Here is a 16869-nt window from a genome sequence, read left to right on the forward strand (position 1 = left end):
ATTGACTTTTCCCTCTTTCTGCAGTTTATTTTTTGTTCTCCCTTCCGCAGCGCCGGAGCCAGTCTCGTCACGCTCCCTTTGTTTGCAGCCAGTTTCGCCTCCGTCTCACTCCCTTGGCCCGGTGCTTCCCACCCCGGTCCCGGCCGGGACCTCTGTGCCGCTCGCAGCCACACTCCTCCGCGGGGTCCCCGGCCCACCGTGCACCTCCCCGACGCCTCAGAGCAAACCGCGGCGTGGGTCCGGGGAGGGGGGTCCCTAACTTTTCTATTTGGTGAAAAGTAAAAGCGGAGCCTGGAGGACACGCCAGCCCCGGGCCTGCACGCAGACCCCCGGGCGCAGCCAGGCACCATCGCTCCAGCTCCCGGGGGGTCTGGCGAGCCCCGAGCCGTCTGCCGGAGCCCCGGCGCCGACCCTCCGCCGGCTCCGAAGGCAGCTCGGGAGAGGCCCTCGGGGCGCCCTGGGCACCCAGGAGCGAGGGGGCAGCCCGCCCTGCTCCCCCCACACTCCTCCCCCCCCCCCCCGGGTGCCCCGCAGCCACCGCTTTCCCGCGCAGGGGGCGGCGCGGGGGAGCGCGGCAGAGCCGCGGCCCGGCGGCTGCGGGACCCCCGGCCCCGGTCTCCATCGCCCGGTCCCGGCCCCCCCCCGCCCCGCTCCGCATCCCCGGTTCCCCGTCCCCGTTCCTGCTGCCCCAGCTGCCCCGTCCCCGCTCCCCACCTCCGCTCCCTCCTCCCCATCCCCGGCTCCCCATGCCCGGTCCCTCCTCCCTAACCCCGCTCCCCATGGCGGGTGCGCTCGCCCCGCGCCGCCTCCGCGGCTGCCGCTGCCCCGCGCCAGCCCGGGAGCTGCTCCGCGGGCTCCGCGCCGTCCTCGCCCCGATCCCCCCGGCGCGGCCCCGCGCGCCCTGCCCGCCGCCCCGCAGCCCCCGCCCCGCCGCCCGCTCCGCCCGGCCCGGCTCCGCGCCGTGCCCCGGTGCCGCCCCGCCGCTGCGGCGGCTCCGCCGCTGCGGCGCTGCCCGGCCCGGCCCGGCCCGGCTCGGCCCGGGGCGCCCGGCGCCCGCTCGCCATGCCGGGGCCGCGCCGCGACCGGCCCGCGCTGCTGCTGCTGCTCGGCGCGCTGCTCGCCGCCGACCTCTACTTCCACCTCTGGCCGCGGGCGCGGCGGGAGCTGGCGGCGCCCCGCGCCCCGGGCTGCCCCTGCCGCCGCCGCGGCCCCCCCGCGCCGCCGCCCCGCGCCCGCGCCGCCTCCGCGCTGCGGCGCCTCTTCGCCCACCCGCTGTACCGGGCGCCGGCGCCGCGGGGCCCCGCCGAGCCGCTGCTGGGCGCCCGCGAAGCGCTGCGCTACTACCGGCGCAAGGCGGCCCGCTGGAGCAGGTGCGTCCCGCCGCCCCGCAACCCTCCCCGCGGGAACCCCCCCGGCGCCCCCCTCCCGGGTATCCCCCGGGAACCCCCTCGGGAACCCCCCGGGCGCCCCCCTCCCGGGCATCCCCCGGGAACCCCTCCGGGAACCCCCCGGCGCCCCCCTCCCGGGCATCCCCTGGGAACCCCCCCCGGGAGCCCCCCGGCGCCCCCCTCCCGGGCATCCCCTGGGAACCCCCTCGGGCATCCCCCTGGACACCCCCTCCTGGGAACCCTCCCCGGGAAACCCCCCCCCCCCCGAGCACCCTCTCCCCAGGGCACCCCCTCCTGGGCACCCTTCCGGCACCCTCTGCACCCCCCCGGCCAGGCCCTGGCACCCCCTCCTCAAGCACCACTCCAGGGCAGCCCCAGCCCCCGAGCATCCCCCCGCCCCGGGCACCCCTCCGGCACCTTCCCGCACCCCCCAGGCACCCCCTCCAGAGCACCCCTTGCCGGGCACCCGCCTGGGCCCCTTCCTGGACACCCTGTTCCTAGGTGCCCCCCCAAACAGCCCCTTTGGGAGCCCCTTTCCCGGGCTCCCCCTGCTTCCCAGACCCCCCTCCCGGCACATCCCCTTGCAAGACCCCCCAGGGCAGGCTTTGCTCCGTCAGCCCCAGGGAAGGGGGGGGGAGCGGGAGCCCTCCCACGGCCCCCCACCGCGCGGAGGGGACGACGGGCATCAGCTCCGCGCGTCGCCTGGCCGAAGCGCTCCGTGGCCCGTGGCCCGTGCCCGGCACCTTTGCAAACCTCCCCGCGCGCGCGCGCGCGCTCGAGACGGGGGTCGCACATGGCGGGCTGCAAGCGGGGGGGGGGGGAGGGTCCCGGGGCAGCCACCCGCCGGCAGCCGAAAGCAAATGCATGCTGCCAACTCCCGGAGAGAGGCGCTGCGGCCGCGCCGCGCGTCGCCGGTCCAACAGCAGCGACGGAGCCCGGCCAAGCGTGGCGCAAACTCGGACCGCGGGCAAGGCCACGTGCGGGTCTGCGGTGCCGCTGGAGCGAGCGCGGCCGCCGCACGGGTCTGCGGCGAGCGGGGAGCAAGCGACCGTGCTGCAGCAAGGGAGCCGGAGCAGGGCAGGAGCCACCAGCGGCTCCTTCTCTCTGCAGAAACACCCCGTGTGGCAGCTCTTTGACCCCTGGGGTGACAACCCCTGGTCACGTCTTGCTCCTCTCCCCCAGCGTCCCACCAGACCCCAATCCCACGCTCAGATGACAACAGAAGCTGCTGCTTTCCCAGGCCCTGCAGCTTCAGCACTTCTCTGCTGCCCAGATTTGTTTTCTAGGCCACTGTCAAACACGGTCCCCGCTTCCCCAGCCACCCACGGGCTGTCGCAGCAAGAGCGCATGGGCCCGCTTCCCTCCCAGGAGAAGAACTGCAAAAAGGCGTCTGGGCAGGCTTTCAAAAAGTGACACCGAAGCAAGGCAGGGGGAGGAACCCATCAGGAGCCTGAACCCTGGGGAGCACCTACGGAAAGGCTGAGGGTGGCGGAGCAGCAGCAAGGGCTGGAAAGGAGGAGGAAGAGGGAGGAGAGACGACGAGACAGAGGCCGCCAGGAGACACAGCACGTGTTCCTCCTGCTGCTCTGGCGCTGCTCAAGGCAGGAATCAATCACGTTTGCTTCTTTTCCTAGTTAAGCAAGCTAGACTCAACCTACCACTTGAGTTGATAGGTTTATTCCTCTTGTTTTTATTGGAATCATCCAGTCCTGGTTTTGCTCGTGATTCGTGGTAGGAGGCAGTGGGAAGAGACAACTGAAGGAACTGGAGCGTTATCCCTGTGGCTGGAGCAGGTCCCTCGGGCCTGGAGCCGTCCCATACACTCAACTGCAGTGCCCATGCTAGGGGCCACCCCAGGAGGCTCTCGTCTCGGGGGAGGGTCCGGCTGAAGGAGGTTGAAACCTTCCTTAGAAACGCACTCCCAGTAAAAGCCAGATGAACACGGTTAAGGCTAAGCGAGGCGCATTTCCGCGCTGTCGGGCAATGCCGGCGTTCCTGCAGGCCGCGATCGACCTGGAATTTGCTTCAGGACTGACCTCAGCTGGGCCGGTACCTTGCTGTACGAGCAGCTGACCCGAGCCGGGGGCTCCGAGTTGGCGTCTCGGGTTGAACACCAGCCTGGCGACGAGGGGATGTGGGGCTCGCGGTCCGATCTGCCGAGGTGCCGCGGTCGCCCGCGGGGCGCCGTGGGGCGCTTGCACCCGCTCGGAGCTGAGCAGCGCCTGCTGCGCGTGTTAGGGTTTCGGAGGGGCGGGTGGCCCCCAAGCAGGCGCGGGGCTCCGGGCAGAATCAGAGCTTGTTCGACGACGTCCAAGTGCCAGCAGCAGCGCCGAGCGCTAAGCGCCGAGCGCTGACAGCGGCGCCGGCGCCGGCCCCGGCCGGGCCTGCGGCAGAGCCCCGCTGCTCGGCAGGACGTCTGCATTCGCCTCCGCCGGTTTGCTGCTTTGCTCAGATGCGCTGCTCGCAACGAGGACGCTGCGGCGCGGCGCCTTGTGCCCCGAGGTTTAGCTGCTACGCGGGGAGGAGGAAATCCGCGGTGAGGAGGAAATCCGCGGTGGCGCTTGCCCTTGCTTGGCTTCAGCTTTGCGCCTTGGGGAAGGGGGAGGCAGCGTATCGCTTATTCCTCGGCCGCCTTGAAATAACCCACGCGGCGCTGGCCAACAGCGAAGGCCTTCAGCGGGCGCGCTCAGGCCGGATCAGCCCGTCCCTCCGCCGCGCCGCGAGCGGAGCACGCGACCAGGAGGCGCTGCCCGGAGCCGGCGTGGCGCTCGGGACCGTGCTTCGCACCGGGCGCAGGAGAACTTTTGTCACCGGGAGCCCGGCTCATCGGAAGCGCTGCGTAACACGCGTCCCCTGCACCGTGCACAAATCTGACCGACAGCAAAACATTTTTCATAGTGGCTTGAGCAGAACAAGCCGTAGCGTAATCCTCTACCAACATCACGGCATGATCGCCTTCGTTTTGGTGGCCAGATGGAAGTAAAAATTGGACTGCAAATGCTGGGAACTCTCCACCAGATCACAGAGCGGCCCCGGGACATGGCACGTTTTGGGTGCGTACGGAGCGGGAGCCCAGCAATGCGCATGGCACCTCCTGGCAGCGCTCCCCGGCCCGCGCCGCGTGCTGGCTGTGGCCCCTCACGTTTCTTTTCCCTGGCACTTCAGCTGGGAACAGGAATTTGATTGCAGGATGTAAAACCAGCTGGAGAGACTAATGGGGATGCAGGGAGGAAAAAACAACAGACATCCATATCTCTCCAAAACCAGGAAAAAAAGCCCTCAAAACCTCCAAACTTGTTTTAATCCTTAGAGGAGCAGCTTCAAAACCCCAAACCCTGATGTGTAACCTGTTCAGTGCCAGGCAGGGTGCAGCAGGAACCCCCTGGTGACCCTTCCCCTGCCGAAGAGCCCCAGCAACCCCGCGCTCCTTTTGCACAGAGAGAAACGAAGGGGAAAAGCGCAGGAGACTCAGGCCTGTGCCAAAGCCGCGGAGCATTTCACAGCTCCCGGCGGCCGCCTTGCTGCGGGAAGGCCCTGCCTGCAACTGCTGCTGGCCGGCCTTCCCCGTGCCACGTCACCCGTCCGCCTGCTCCAGGCGTGCTGGGGCAGGGCTGTGGCGCCGTGCAGGGCTGCAGCGCCGTGCAAGGCTGCTCAGCCGTACAAGGCTGCGGCGCTGTGCAGGGCTGCTCAGTCGCACAAGGCTGTGGCATCATGCAAGGCTGCGGCAAAGCGCAGGGCTGCTTGGCCGTGCAGGGCTGCGGCAAGGTGCAGGGCTGCAGTGTTGTGCAAGGCTGCTCGGCCGTGCAAGGCTGCGGCACTGTGCAGGGCTGTGGCACCATGCAGGGCTGTGGCGTTGTGCAAGGCTGCGGCACTGTGCAAGGCTGCTTGGCCATGCAAGGCTGCAGCACTGTGCAGGGCTGTGGCACCATGCAGGGCTGTGGCGTTGTGCAAGGCTGCGGCACTGTGCAAGGCTGCTCGGCCGTGCAAGGCTGCAGCACTGTGCAGGGCTGTGGCACCGTGCAGGGCTGTGGCGTTGTGCAAGGCTGCGGCACTGTGCAAGGCTGCTCGGCCGTGCAAGGCTGTGGCGCCGTGCAGGGCTGCGGCACCGTGCAGGGCTGCGGCACCATGCAGGGCTGTGGCGTTGTGCAAGGCTGCGGCGCCGTGCAGGGCTGCAGTGTTGTGCAGGGCTGCTCGGCCGTGCAGGGCTGCGGCGTCGTACAAGGCTGCGACGTTGTACAAGGCTGCGGCACCGTGCAGGGCTGCAGTGTTGTGCAGGGCTGCTCGGCCGTGCAGGGCTGCGGCGTCGTGCAAGGCTGCGGCGTTGTGCAGGGCAGCGGCGTTGTGCAGCGTCCCTGTCCGCAGCACTGCCACAGCTGACCTTCGCAGCAGGCAGCTCCCGGCCGCTGGCGCGGCGGCGCTCGGACACGCGCGTCACCCCGCGCCCTGCCCTCGGCGCAGCCCCCGGCCCCTCCGTAACGCGTGAGCCGTGAGCTGCCTGAGCAGAAAGCTGGGACAGCCCTGGGGCTATTTATAGCAGGTTATAAATGAACGTGATTTCTATATAATTATGTATTTTGCAGAGCTCTGGTTTTACAGGGAGCTATTTGGGGAGCCGGAAGGGGCAGGGGGGGCCGAGCCGGCTGTATTTCGGGTTTAAAGGCGTGCGAGTGGCCCGCTGGGTGGGCAGCCCTCGCCTGAGGGCCGGCGGCAGCGCCCCACGCCGCGGCCGCGCCGGCCCCGCCGGCCCCGCCGGCCCGGCCTTCCTTGCGTAACAGCCGCATTTTTTCCCCATCAGTAATCTATTGCTCGCTGCCACGTGTTGGGGGGGGACAGCCTCGGCGCGTGGGAAACGGGAGAGCAAATATGGTAACGTATTTGGGCAGCTTCTCTCGGGGAAAGTCTCCGAGGGGACCTGCCGCGTGCCCCCCCCCCCTTCCCTAGGCTTCGCCCCCCTCCCAAAACGCTGCCGCCGGGGTCCCCTCCCTCCCCTGCCGTCGGGTGGGAGGGTGGAGACGGGCGACGGGAAAAACCGCCGGCAACCGGGCGCCTTCCCGCGGCGCCGAGCGGCGGAGCAAAGAGCCAGCGAAGCCGGAGCTGCGGCCGCCCGCCGCGGCCGGGCCCCCGGCGCGGGGCGGCCGAGGAGCGGGGCGGCCGCCGGCTCTCTCTGATGCCCCGGGACGTATTTGCCTGGGGAAACGGCAGCCAGCCGGCGCCCGGCTTGGTTAATGAACCACTCGGCGTTTTCCTCCGCTCATCCGTGTCGGCGCTTTCAGAGCAAACTGAGCTTCGTTTTCCCTCTGCCGCGGACTCTGCCCCGCGCTCGGCCGGGCGCCGGGTCACCGCGCTCCGGCTCTGCCGTTGCGCACGCAACCTTTCTGCGGCGGCGCGGCCAAGTTCGGCTCCGAGCGGGGGGTGTTTTGCTCAGGAGCGAAACGCTAATCGGCTCTGGAGGCTTCCTCGTTTCCGCGGTGGCCACGGGGAGCCACGTGCGGCTCCGCCGGGCCGGGAAGCGCCACGTCCTGACGTTCAGCCTTGATTTTCAAGGTCACGCCCGGGACGCCGCCGGATCGCCCTGCGGTGTCCCTGTTTGCTGGATCCAAGACCAGGGTCGTTTAGGAGCCTAGCTTAACGAGTTCCCTAATCTGCCGGTTCTGCTGTCCGGGAGCTCAAGCTGCAGGAGGAACCAGCAGGGCTGGACCGTCTCCGGAGCCGCGAGCGCCGGCTCTAAAAGCAGCCGAGGCCGCGGTGCTCGGACAAGACGCCGTTGTTCCCCCGGCGGTGCCGGCACCGACGCTGCAGCGCAGGCTCCTCCTGGAGCCCTGCCCCTCCGGGAGCGCTTAATCCGTGCAACAGCCCGGCTCCTCCTGTGCCGCCGGCGTCGCGGTCTAACCCGGCCGGCCGGCCGCGAGCGCCGACTCCTCCTCGCCCTTCCTCCTTCCCTCCGAGCCGCGCGCGCTCCTCCTGGGGATGGAGCTAGGGACAAGCCCCGCGGCGGGGCGGCCGCAGCACGGGGTCCTCGAGGCTTTGCTTGCGCAGGGGCTGCAGCTGCGATGCTCCTGCTCGGAGGAGCGCGGCGCCGGCTCCCCCCGGCTCGTGCAGGGCGCGCGAGCGGCCGGGCTCTTGCTGCCATCGGGGAGCAGGTCCCGCGCGCCGCCCCGGCCAGCGCCTCGCGGGCGGTTTCCTGCGAGTTTTGCTGTTGCCCCCTGATGAAAGCAGTGGAAGTGCTCCCACGGGGATGTTCATGCTCCCACGGGGATGCTCGCACTCCCGTGGGGATGCTTGTGCTCCCACGGGGAAGTTCATGCTTCTGTGGGGATGCTCATGCTCCCACGGGGATGTTCATGCTCCCGTGGGGATGCTCATGCTCCCACAGGGATGCTTGCGCTCCCGTGGGGATGCTCATGCTCCCGTGGGGATGCTCATGCTCCCACAGGGATGCTTGCACTCCCGTGGGGATGCTCACACTCCCGGCAGCTCCTCTCCTCCCCGCCGGTGGGGATGGAGCAGTGGAGTCAGACGTGGCCGGCTCCCACACGCCTCCCCGCTGGCTCTTCCCATTTTCCCGTGCCAAAGCGGCCTAGCAAAGTGCCAACGGAGCAGCGGGGGCAGAGGCAAACCCCCTTCGAGACGCTGCCGCTCTGCGCGGCTCGAAACCCCAGGAGAGCCGAGAACAGCTCTTCGGGGCGGTTTCCCCTTCTTCACGGGGCAGCTCCCACGCACGTGCGTTCGAGCGGGAGCCTGGCGAACGCCGGCGGTGCGCATCCGGGGCAGGATGTCCATGGGAAACCGAGGCGCGAGCCCCCCCAGCCCGTCCTCCTCCTCCTCCTCCTCTGGCGGCGGCGGCGGGCGGCTCCGCGGGGCCGGCGTCCCGGCGGGCGCGCTCACGCCGCGCCGCTCGCTCTTGCAGGAGGCGCGGGCTGCGCCGCGGGGGGCTCAACGTGACAGCGGCGCCGCAGCTCCGGCCGGACGCCAGCTGGCTCCAGTTCCACCTGGGCATCAGCCGCGACGGGCTCTACCCCCGCGGCAGCCCCGCCGTCGGCCGGCTCCTCCGCGACATGCAGGCCCTGAGCACCGTCAGCGCGGGTGAGCCCCCTCGGCCGGCGCGGGGTTGGAGGTGGTGGTGGGGGGGGGGGAAAAAAAGCCGGGAATACGGCCCCGTTTTCCCTCACGGCTCCTCCCGTCCTTGCAGACTACAGCCAGGACGAGAAGGCTCTGCTGGGGGCTTGCGACTGCGCCCAGAGTGAGTGAGCGGCCCCGGTCCCTGCCCGACAGGTTTTGCCTTTCCGGAGGGGGAAAGGATTCGCCCTGACGCCACGGGCGACAGCGCTGCCAGCTCCCTCCTCCGATCTGAGCCCGTTCGGGGGGGGGGGGGGGGTAAAACGTGCCCTGCAGAGGCCGGGACGGGGGCAAAAGGAAGCAGGAGTACGAGTAAGGGCAGCAGAGGCAGCGAGGAGGAGCCGGGGAGGGAGGAGGCGGCGAGGAAGCGGCTCCTCGGGCGCCCGGCTCCTGCAGGCAGCCGACGGCCCCGTCTCCTCCGGCAGTCGTGAAGCCCAGCGGCGTCCACCTGAAGCTGGTCCTCAGGCTCCAGGACTTCGGCAAAGCCATGTTCAAACCCATGAGGTAGGCGAGAGCGGCCGAGCTGCGGCTTCAAAAAGCGCCGGTTGGTTCTGCGCGGATGAAAGCCGGTGTTCCCACGCCGCTTACCGACGCGGAAGATCTCCCAGTTTCCCGCATGCTGGACGCAGTGTGGCTAAGGCCTGCGTATTTCTTCCTTTTTCCCCCCAACACACTCTGTTTCACCTTATTTCTCTTTGGATACCCCCGCGTATTTCCAATTTCGATAGCTACGAGCCCAGGCCACCCCAAACACGGGCTTTACACGGCTTCTGCGTTTCTTTGAAGCACTTTGGGAGCCTTCACGCTCATTCCCGCCCAGATTTCTTCCCATTCCGCGGCAAGGCAGTTTGCACCGTGTCGAGTGCAACTGCTTCCCGAGCCAGAAAAAAGCCGGTTCCCGTTGTCTATGTCCTGAAAACTGTTGTTTTTTGTCCGCATCTGCCTGGTCTCCAACAAGGCCGGCAGGTAAAACAAAGTTCTCCCTTGCTCAGCTGAGCAGGGGGGGCCCGCAGAGGTCCGGGCGCTCCCCGCTACGTACGCGGCGGCCTGCAGATTGCACCCGCGCGCTTGGGCACGGAAGGTGCAGGTGGCTGCGCAGTGACCCCGGGCGCCGTCTCTCGCAGGCAGAAACGAGAGGAGGAGACTCCCGAGGACTTCTTCTACTTCGTGGACTTCCAGAGGCACAACGCGGAGATAGCCGCCTTTCACCTGGACAGGTATGGGGCCTGCCGCAGTGCTGGCAGCTTCCCGGGACCGGTCCTCCCTGCCCCACGGAGAGCCGCGGCATGAGAAAAGTGGGGCTGGGCCCTGCAGAGCTGCTTGGCCTCAAGCACGCAACTGCTTTGCAATGGCATTTTGGGAGCTGATAGGTTATTTGCACCAAGCTTTGCCTTGGTCTCTGTAGAAAAACAGGCTGGAAGATGACCTCCAGGCTGCAGCCAGGGCAGGACTTTGCCAGGCTGTCACGCAGCCCCAGGCGCTTGGTCTCTCCCACGCACTGATCTGCAAAGCCAAGTCTTAATTGCAGCCTCCATCCTGTCCCAGGGAGGTTCACATAGCACAGCACAGCCATCGTGGCCTGTTCTGGATCGAGATAAACTGCAGTTATGCAGCTTCAAGCCCTCAGTTAACGAGCAATTAACCTGGCACATCTTCCCAGCAGTATCTGTATTTAATGAAATACAAAATACCCCCGTTTAGAAGAGGACTGCAGCAGCCTTGCTCCCCTCTGCCGGAAGACTGTTGTGTATCCAGGGGAAGCGATGCCTGGTAATGGTACTAGTGATGAAGAACAGGGGTTTTACACCCATATCCCAGACCTGTCGTAGGTGATGAAGAGACTGAAGTGATGTAGCTCAGACTCTGAACAAGGCAGTGAGGAGAGCTGAACTCGGTTTCCACCTCTGCCCCTGAATCACCGCGGTGAGACCCTGGTCGACCCACTCGCCCCGGGGCTTGGTCAGTTTGCCTCCCCCCGCCCCAGCTTCACCAGCTGGCAGCTGAGGCCTGACCACTTTTCTGAAGCACTTCACAGTTTTAAAAGCCAAAAGATGCTAGATGCAAACAAATGATTATTTTTTATCTTTAAACATTGCTCAATAAGTAACAGGCTCAATCCAGTCTTCTGTGCCTGATTCTCGGCAGCGGAGTGCGTTTCCCAAGGAGCAGAGCTGCTTCACCCGGTATTACCAGCTCAGTAATCAGCAGCTGCTTTCCATTCCTTGGCACGAACATCTTCCCGCCCCAGGCCCTGATTTTTTAAGAAGTATTTGAGATGAATCCCCTGGGAATCCATGCCTGCAGGTGGGGGCGATCTCCCCTTACCTCCCCCTGTCCCAGTGCCAAGCGTCAAACAGCCATTGCGCGAGGGCCCGCAGGGCAGCTCTCCCTCCTGGAGGACTCAGCTAGGATGCAAGGACACAGGAGCAACTGCCCAGAGAGAAGACAAATCCTGGAGAACATCACCCAGATTCTTCCAAGAGGCAGCTGCTGAATTACCAAAATCCAAACTTAGCGTCTTTTTGGTCCAGAGGGGGAAGGATCCCGGGCTATCTGCTAGAAAGAAGCCTGGTGGGGGGGGAAATTCTACTTGGGTGCAAACAGAAGGGGAGAAAAAAGGCCCATGGTTTGCAATTGAAAAGGACAATGTCCTTCTGCACTGCAGGCCTGTGAGCAGCTTTCCCTTTCGTGCAGGATCCTGGATTTCCGGCGGGTCCCCCCCACCGTTGGAAGGTTGATCAATGTCACCAAGGAGATCCTGGAGGTCACCAGGAACGAAATCCTGCAGAGCGTCTTCTTCGTCTCCCCAGGTAGGTGAGCACCGGGCTGCTGCGAGCGGGGGCTCCAGATGTGCTGGCCCACAGCGGAGCAGTCTCAGGTGGGAAAGGGGCAGGCAGAGCTTGTGGTGACGTGTAGAAATGAAATTCCTGGTAGAAACAGATGCACAAAGACACTGTCACAGCAGATGCACCCATCTCGTAGCCTCCATCTGGAAGTGTCCGCCATAAGTACTCATCTGCCCTCTTTTCCTAAACTTTCGCGTGTGTCCAGCCCTGTCCATCGACCAAAATCTAGGTATCCACCGCGATCTGGCAGTTTCACCTCCATTATGTGGTTACATCACGGAAGGAAAAGAAAACTATTTTGGTCACCCAACAAATGCAGTCACCACCCCATAATGGGGAAGAGGTCAGACCACGCCACCCTCGAAACGGGGGAGCCTCTGCTCCAGAGCATCCACTGGGCTGGGACCATGGTCAGGACTGTGGCCAGTACAGGACTGGCAACACTGGGCAGAGCTGTTGCCCCCTCCCACAGACCATGCTTCCTCCCCCCGTTCTCCTCCCAGCCAGCAACGTGTGCTTCTTTGCCAAGTGCCCGTACATGTGCAAGACGGAGTACGCGGTGTGCGGGAACCCTCACCTCCTGGAAGGGTCCCTCTCCGCCTTCCTGCCATCCCTCAACCTGGCGCCACGCCTCTCCATCCCCAACCCGTGGATCCGGTCCTACTCGTTTGATGGAAAAGAAGAGTAAGTGGGTAAATGATGCTGATTCCCATGTCTGCATCGCATGGAGCACGCAGGAAGGAGGCGGCTGAGACGTCCCTCCTGCCCCTCTGCTCCACCTCCACGCGGGAGCCTGGCTCTGAGGAGCGCTTTGGCCGAGGCACAGCCACCGCTAACGGCAGCCCCTTTCCCCTCCACCTCCTGCAGGTGGGAAGTGAACCCACTCTACTGCAACACCGTGAGGGAGATCTACCCCTACAGCAACGGCAACCGGCTGCTCAACATCGTTGACATGGCCATCTTCGACTTCCTGATAGGTACGCTGGACTGTCCTTCCGCACAGGCCTTCGCTCCCACATCGCAACGTTTCTCAAAGGGTTTTGCCAGCAGGGTTGTCTTTCCTGCTCCACAGCCTGTTTGGGGAGACTGCTGTCTCCAGGTTACCACATCTCCCTGCAGCCCCATGACCGCCCCAGCCCTCTCCATGGGGCTCCGGGGGATGAGGGCAGCAGCTCTCCGGGTCCAGCTTAGACACTGCCAGCAAGGCAAGAAATATTTCACGTGGGTCTGAAGAAAAGCAGAGAGTAAGTCAGAAAGTTCCTCAGTCACTCGCCAAGAAACTCTGCTTCTCTCTCGCCCCTTTAACAGGGAACATGGACCGTCACCACTACGAGATGTTCACCAAGTTTGGCGACGACGGCTTCCTCTTACACCTGGACAACGCCAGAGGGTAAGGCTCCGAGAGGGCGCCCGGCAGGAGAGGGCGGCTGCGGGCAGGCAGTAAGCTGTGCGCTCTCTGCTTACCCCCTAGGTTCGGGCGACATTCCCACGATGAAACCTCCATCCTGGCACCGCTCTCCCAGTGCTGCGTGTAAGTGCCGGCTTTGCTCTCCTCCTCAGCCACGCTCGTGCTCCTTGGTGGGGGCTGCCGTAGCCCCCAGGCTTGGCTCCATCTGGCAGCTCTGGGAAGACCCTGAACAGGTTTTCACTGGCAGACCAGGAGCCACTGCCTGTTGGATCAAATCCTCCAAGAAGTGTCTCCTAGCATCTCCCAGGCTGTCGATACGAGGTGCTCTCAGACCCATTTGTCTGAGCAAGTCTGACAAGGAGCTCAAATCTCCATCCAAAAGCCTGGGAGAACTTTGATACAGTTAATCACATTTACTCCTCTCATGGCATTAAGGAGAAGCTCATAAGTTTTTCTATTTGAACCCTATCTTGGCTAGTCCTTTATTAACTTACGTAAATCAACAGCTGAAAGTTAAATTAAAGAGACAGGGAAAAAGCTGCTCTTCCCTGTGGTTTCTCTTTAGGAGATGTCTAACCTATTTCCTTGCTATTCCTGCTCCAGCTAAGCGTTAGGAAGTTAATTGCGCTCTCTCCCCAAACATCTATATTACTGGATCTAATTTTAAAAACTGTTATTTGCACCTAGTGTGACTTCTCATCTATAATTGCAGGCGCTCAGTGAATCCTTCCGATGAACTCTTATTTTGTGTAGTTTAAATTAACTCTGCCTCTTAATTTGATCTGAATAGTAATATCCCCACAGGTCAGATCCTTCTATTCCTCTGGATCCACCTTCCAGGAGCTGTTCTTAATTTAGTTCTCTTTGTAAAAGTAGTGAGAAGACCACCTGCAAGTCACACCTTTTAATAAGCCAACCAGGGCCAAAAACAGTGTAAAAGCAACTCAGTCCACTGGAAGGAGATGTACAAAACCTGATTTCCTAGAACAGACAATCCGTCTGGAATAAGCAAGCATCCAAAAACACTAGGAAAGGAAGTAAAAACGTTTCCCTAAGTAAGCACAGCGGTGCAGACTTCAGCCTGCCGTTCCAGGTTAGCAGGACTCCCTGTCCATCAGCCCACGGAGTCACCTCCTTATTCCTGGAGGAAGTCCAGCCAGGTACATCTCAGCAGGAATGAAATCCTGCAGCAGAAGGAAATCAAGGAGCTCTTATGGGCTCCTAGATTTTACTATGTAGGAGAGTAAACGTACTATTTACTTATGGGTGCAGAGTCTAGGCAGCTCCAGCTGACAGGTACTACTCAAAACGTGGTAAAACTCAACGACGAGCTACTCACTTCCCTGTTAAACATGTTCAGCTTGTTCTTCTCTACCTTGGGCTTCCGGCAAATTTAAGTCTTCTGATAAGAGCCCTGCTACTTCCAGCTACCTGTCACGGCTCCTGCACCAGTCCTTGTCCCACACGTTGAAGTCTGCTGCTCTCCTCGCCCAGCATCGCTATTACTGAATGCAGCAAACGGCACAAATACGCTCGTGCAGTAAGAGATGGTCCTTCTCCTGGAAGAGCAAGAACTCTAAACAAAGCATAGACAAGCCTGAAAATAGGCTAGAGAGGGGCCGGAGGAAGGGTTTCCACCTCACCCTTCTTTCCACGTTCTGCCTATTTCTTATGCAACTGTCACAGCGTTCAATAAGCCGTTCCCGCAGGGTCAGACCATCCCGTTCTCCATCTCCAAGCAGCGCCGCTGTTCGGATCAGAGCAAACACAGCTGGTGTTTACCCACGGCAGCTCCCGGGAGCCGCTCCTTGCCTAGCAGGATGCTGCGCTCCTGTTTGTCGCCGCAGTTCAGGGCTGCTCTGGCGGCAGAACCTCAGTCCTTGAGCTCCGACAGGGATTTAAGGCCTTGTCGCCGGCATTCAAAAGGCAATAATTAAAGTCGCTGATTAGTTTCAATATTATAGATGCTGCAATCTAAACTCCTTGCTGAAGATTAAACAAATTTTATCAAAATTACTCAGTTTTGTTCCCAGAAGTGTTTCAAGACACTTTTCATCCTGATTTATGTCAAAGGAAAATATTTAAATATCAGTACTTCTTAAAGGGAAAAGGTCACAGTTGGATCGGTTCCAATAAATATCCCTTCTTTTTACTTAGAGTGTAACAGGAGATTTTTCCTCAATTATCACCAGCTAAGACGTGCCTTTTCATTTTACCTCCCCTCTGCCCCTGCCCCATAAGCATCGTCTTTGAGAACAGGGCACAACCCAGTTTTACAGACTGTTGCAGGGTGATCTCAGACTTGGAGGAAAAAGTTATTGAGAATTTTTACCACGTTTCTCTCAGGAAACAGAAATCTATGATACAAATACCCTGCAGTTTTGAGGAACAAACGAGGACCAGAGGTTTCTGCAAACATTTTCGTCTCCTCCAAAAAGCATGTTTTCATTCCAAAGCTCTTTGGCAAACACCATCACCCAGCTCTGCCTCCCTCCTTCCCCTCCTACCGGGGGGCTAAGACAGCCAGCTCCTGCTAGGATACTGTGAGAAATTTGCATGAAGATGCCTAACCTATTTTTCTTCCAGAATAAAGAGGATGACGTTATTACGACTCCAGCTCCTGGCTCAGCCCGAATACCGGCTCAGCGATGTCATGAGGGAATCTCTCCTGCAGGATCGCCTGGCACCCATCCTCACCGAACCCCATCTCTTGGCTTTGGACAGACGGTTACAGCTTATCCTCAAAGCCGTGAGGAAATGCATAGACACGTATGGAGAAAGCAAGGTGGTGGCCAACGACACCGTGCAGCCCATGGTTCCCACGTCTGACAGAGTGAAGCTGACCAGTTAAAATGGTCTTTAGCTGCTATTCCCAGGAAGGAAAGACCCCTGCAAGGCAAGCGGAAAACTTTAATAGCTGCTAACTTCTGTCTACAAAAGCCTGAGAGACTGAGATGGGAGAAAAATCTTGGAAGACTGTCAAGATTCACACTGTCTTCCTATGCTGAATGCTTGACCAAAGCTCCCGTGTTTGGGATGAAAGGTTGCCAAGTGTGTTGGTAAGTTGTGGTTTAACTGTGGCAGATCTTTATACTCTGAACACCAGCTCTCCAGTGGAAAAGCAGAGGCCTCCTGTTCTGTAGCTGGCCAGGTCCCTGGGAGGGTGAGGGAATACATGGGCACAGGTTTACTCAGCCTGCACAGGACCTTGGTCTCACTAGTGAAGACCTACAAACAACATCTAAGGATGAGGCTTGAATAAAGAGATGCTAACAGTATTTTCCTCTTTAAGTCTGTGTTCTGTAATCAAGGCAGTGGATGTGAGGAAAGAGCAACCTTATTTCACAAGGGCAGCACCTGCAACTTTGAGACAGAACAGCACATCGAATTAGCACAGTTGAACTGAAGAGCACCTGCAGGGTGTTCACCAGACTTGTCCATTCCCCCAGGTCTCTGCTCCAACATAAAATCATCAACCCACTCCACTTTGATCTATTCATGCTGCCCAAAAGCCCACTACCTCACAACACAGTGAAATCACTTTTATTTTTTACCTGCATTAAGGTGGAAGAATCAGTTTAGGTTTAAGAGGAAGGCAGGTATGCATTGCCTTTTACCTTGTAAGGGCAGTCCTCTTTCCAAACAAAACAAGCCCTCCCCGAGCCCACCGAGAGGCATGGGACTGTAATTACCATTAAAGCAGCTACAAACTTCTAGTGAAAATATTTTGGTAAAGGGAGAGGTGTTCTAGCTCAGGTCATCTTCTCATAGCTTTAAAAACACTTAAACTAATTAAGCTTTTTCCATTGGAAACTAGAACTAGGTATCTCACACACAATCTCTGTCCATTTTGAAGGGATGCAATAGGAACTAAAGACCAAGAGAGGGTGGGAGTTCAGAGATCTTTGAATTTATCTTTCCTTTTCTTCCCATGGACAAAGGTTAAGAATGATTTGATTGCTGAAGCTCTCTTTAATAGCTTTTTCCTTTAACTGTTAAAGAATTATTGCACCAAGCTTTTTGGCAGTCTAGAGAAAGTATTTGAGAATGTTGATAATTTATCATCCTTAAAGGAGAAGAACAATCAATCTGCAGCAAGCTTATTCAGAAC

At 61.1% G+C, this 16869-nt stretch overlaps 1 protein-coding gene across 1 annotated transcript; it reads left to right on the top strand.

The window, feature by feature from the left end:
• The first annotated feature begins 1062 nt into the window (after positions 1–1062).
• FAM20A (FAM20A golgi associated secretory pathway pseudokinase) lies at positions 1063–16036 on the top strand. Its single transcript, XM_062591748.1, has 11 exons — positions 1063–1370; positions 8296–8471; positions 8578–8628; positions 8930–9008; positions 9629–9721; positions 11199–11314; positions 11854–12034; positions 12218–12327; positions 12659–12740; positions 12822–12881; positions 15345–16036. Exons 1-11 carry the CDS (start codon positions 1063–1065, stop codon positions 15607–15609), a joined length of 1521 nt encoding a protein of 506 aa, XP_062447732.1. The 3' UTR covers positions 15610–16036.
• The last annotated feature ends 833 nt before the right edge of the window (positions 16037–16869 follow it).

This window comes from Rhea pennata, chromosome 19 (genome assembly GCF_028389875.1).
Source record: "Rhea pennata isolate bPtePen1 chromosome 19, bPtePen1.pri, whole genome shotgun sequence".
In the NCBI taxonomy this organism is placed as follows: Eukaryota; Metazoa; Chordata; class Aves; order Rheiformes; family Rheidae; genus Rhea; species Rhea pennata.

Coding starts and splice junctions, on each gene's coding strand:
- FAM20A (XM_062591748.1), top strand. CDS start 1,063: ATGCCGGGGCCGCGCCGCGACCGGCCCGCGCTGCTGCTGCTGCTCGGC. Junction 9,722..11,198: donor GCCGCCTTTCACCTGGACAG/GTATGGGGCCTG, acceptor CCTTTCGTGCAG/GATCCTGGATTTCCGGCGGG. Junction 12,328..12,658: donor CATCTTCGACTTCCTGATAG/GTACGCTGGACT, acceptor CCCCTTTAACAG/GGAACATGGACCGTCACCAC.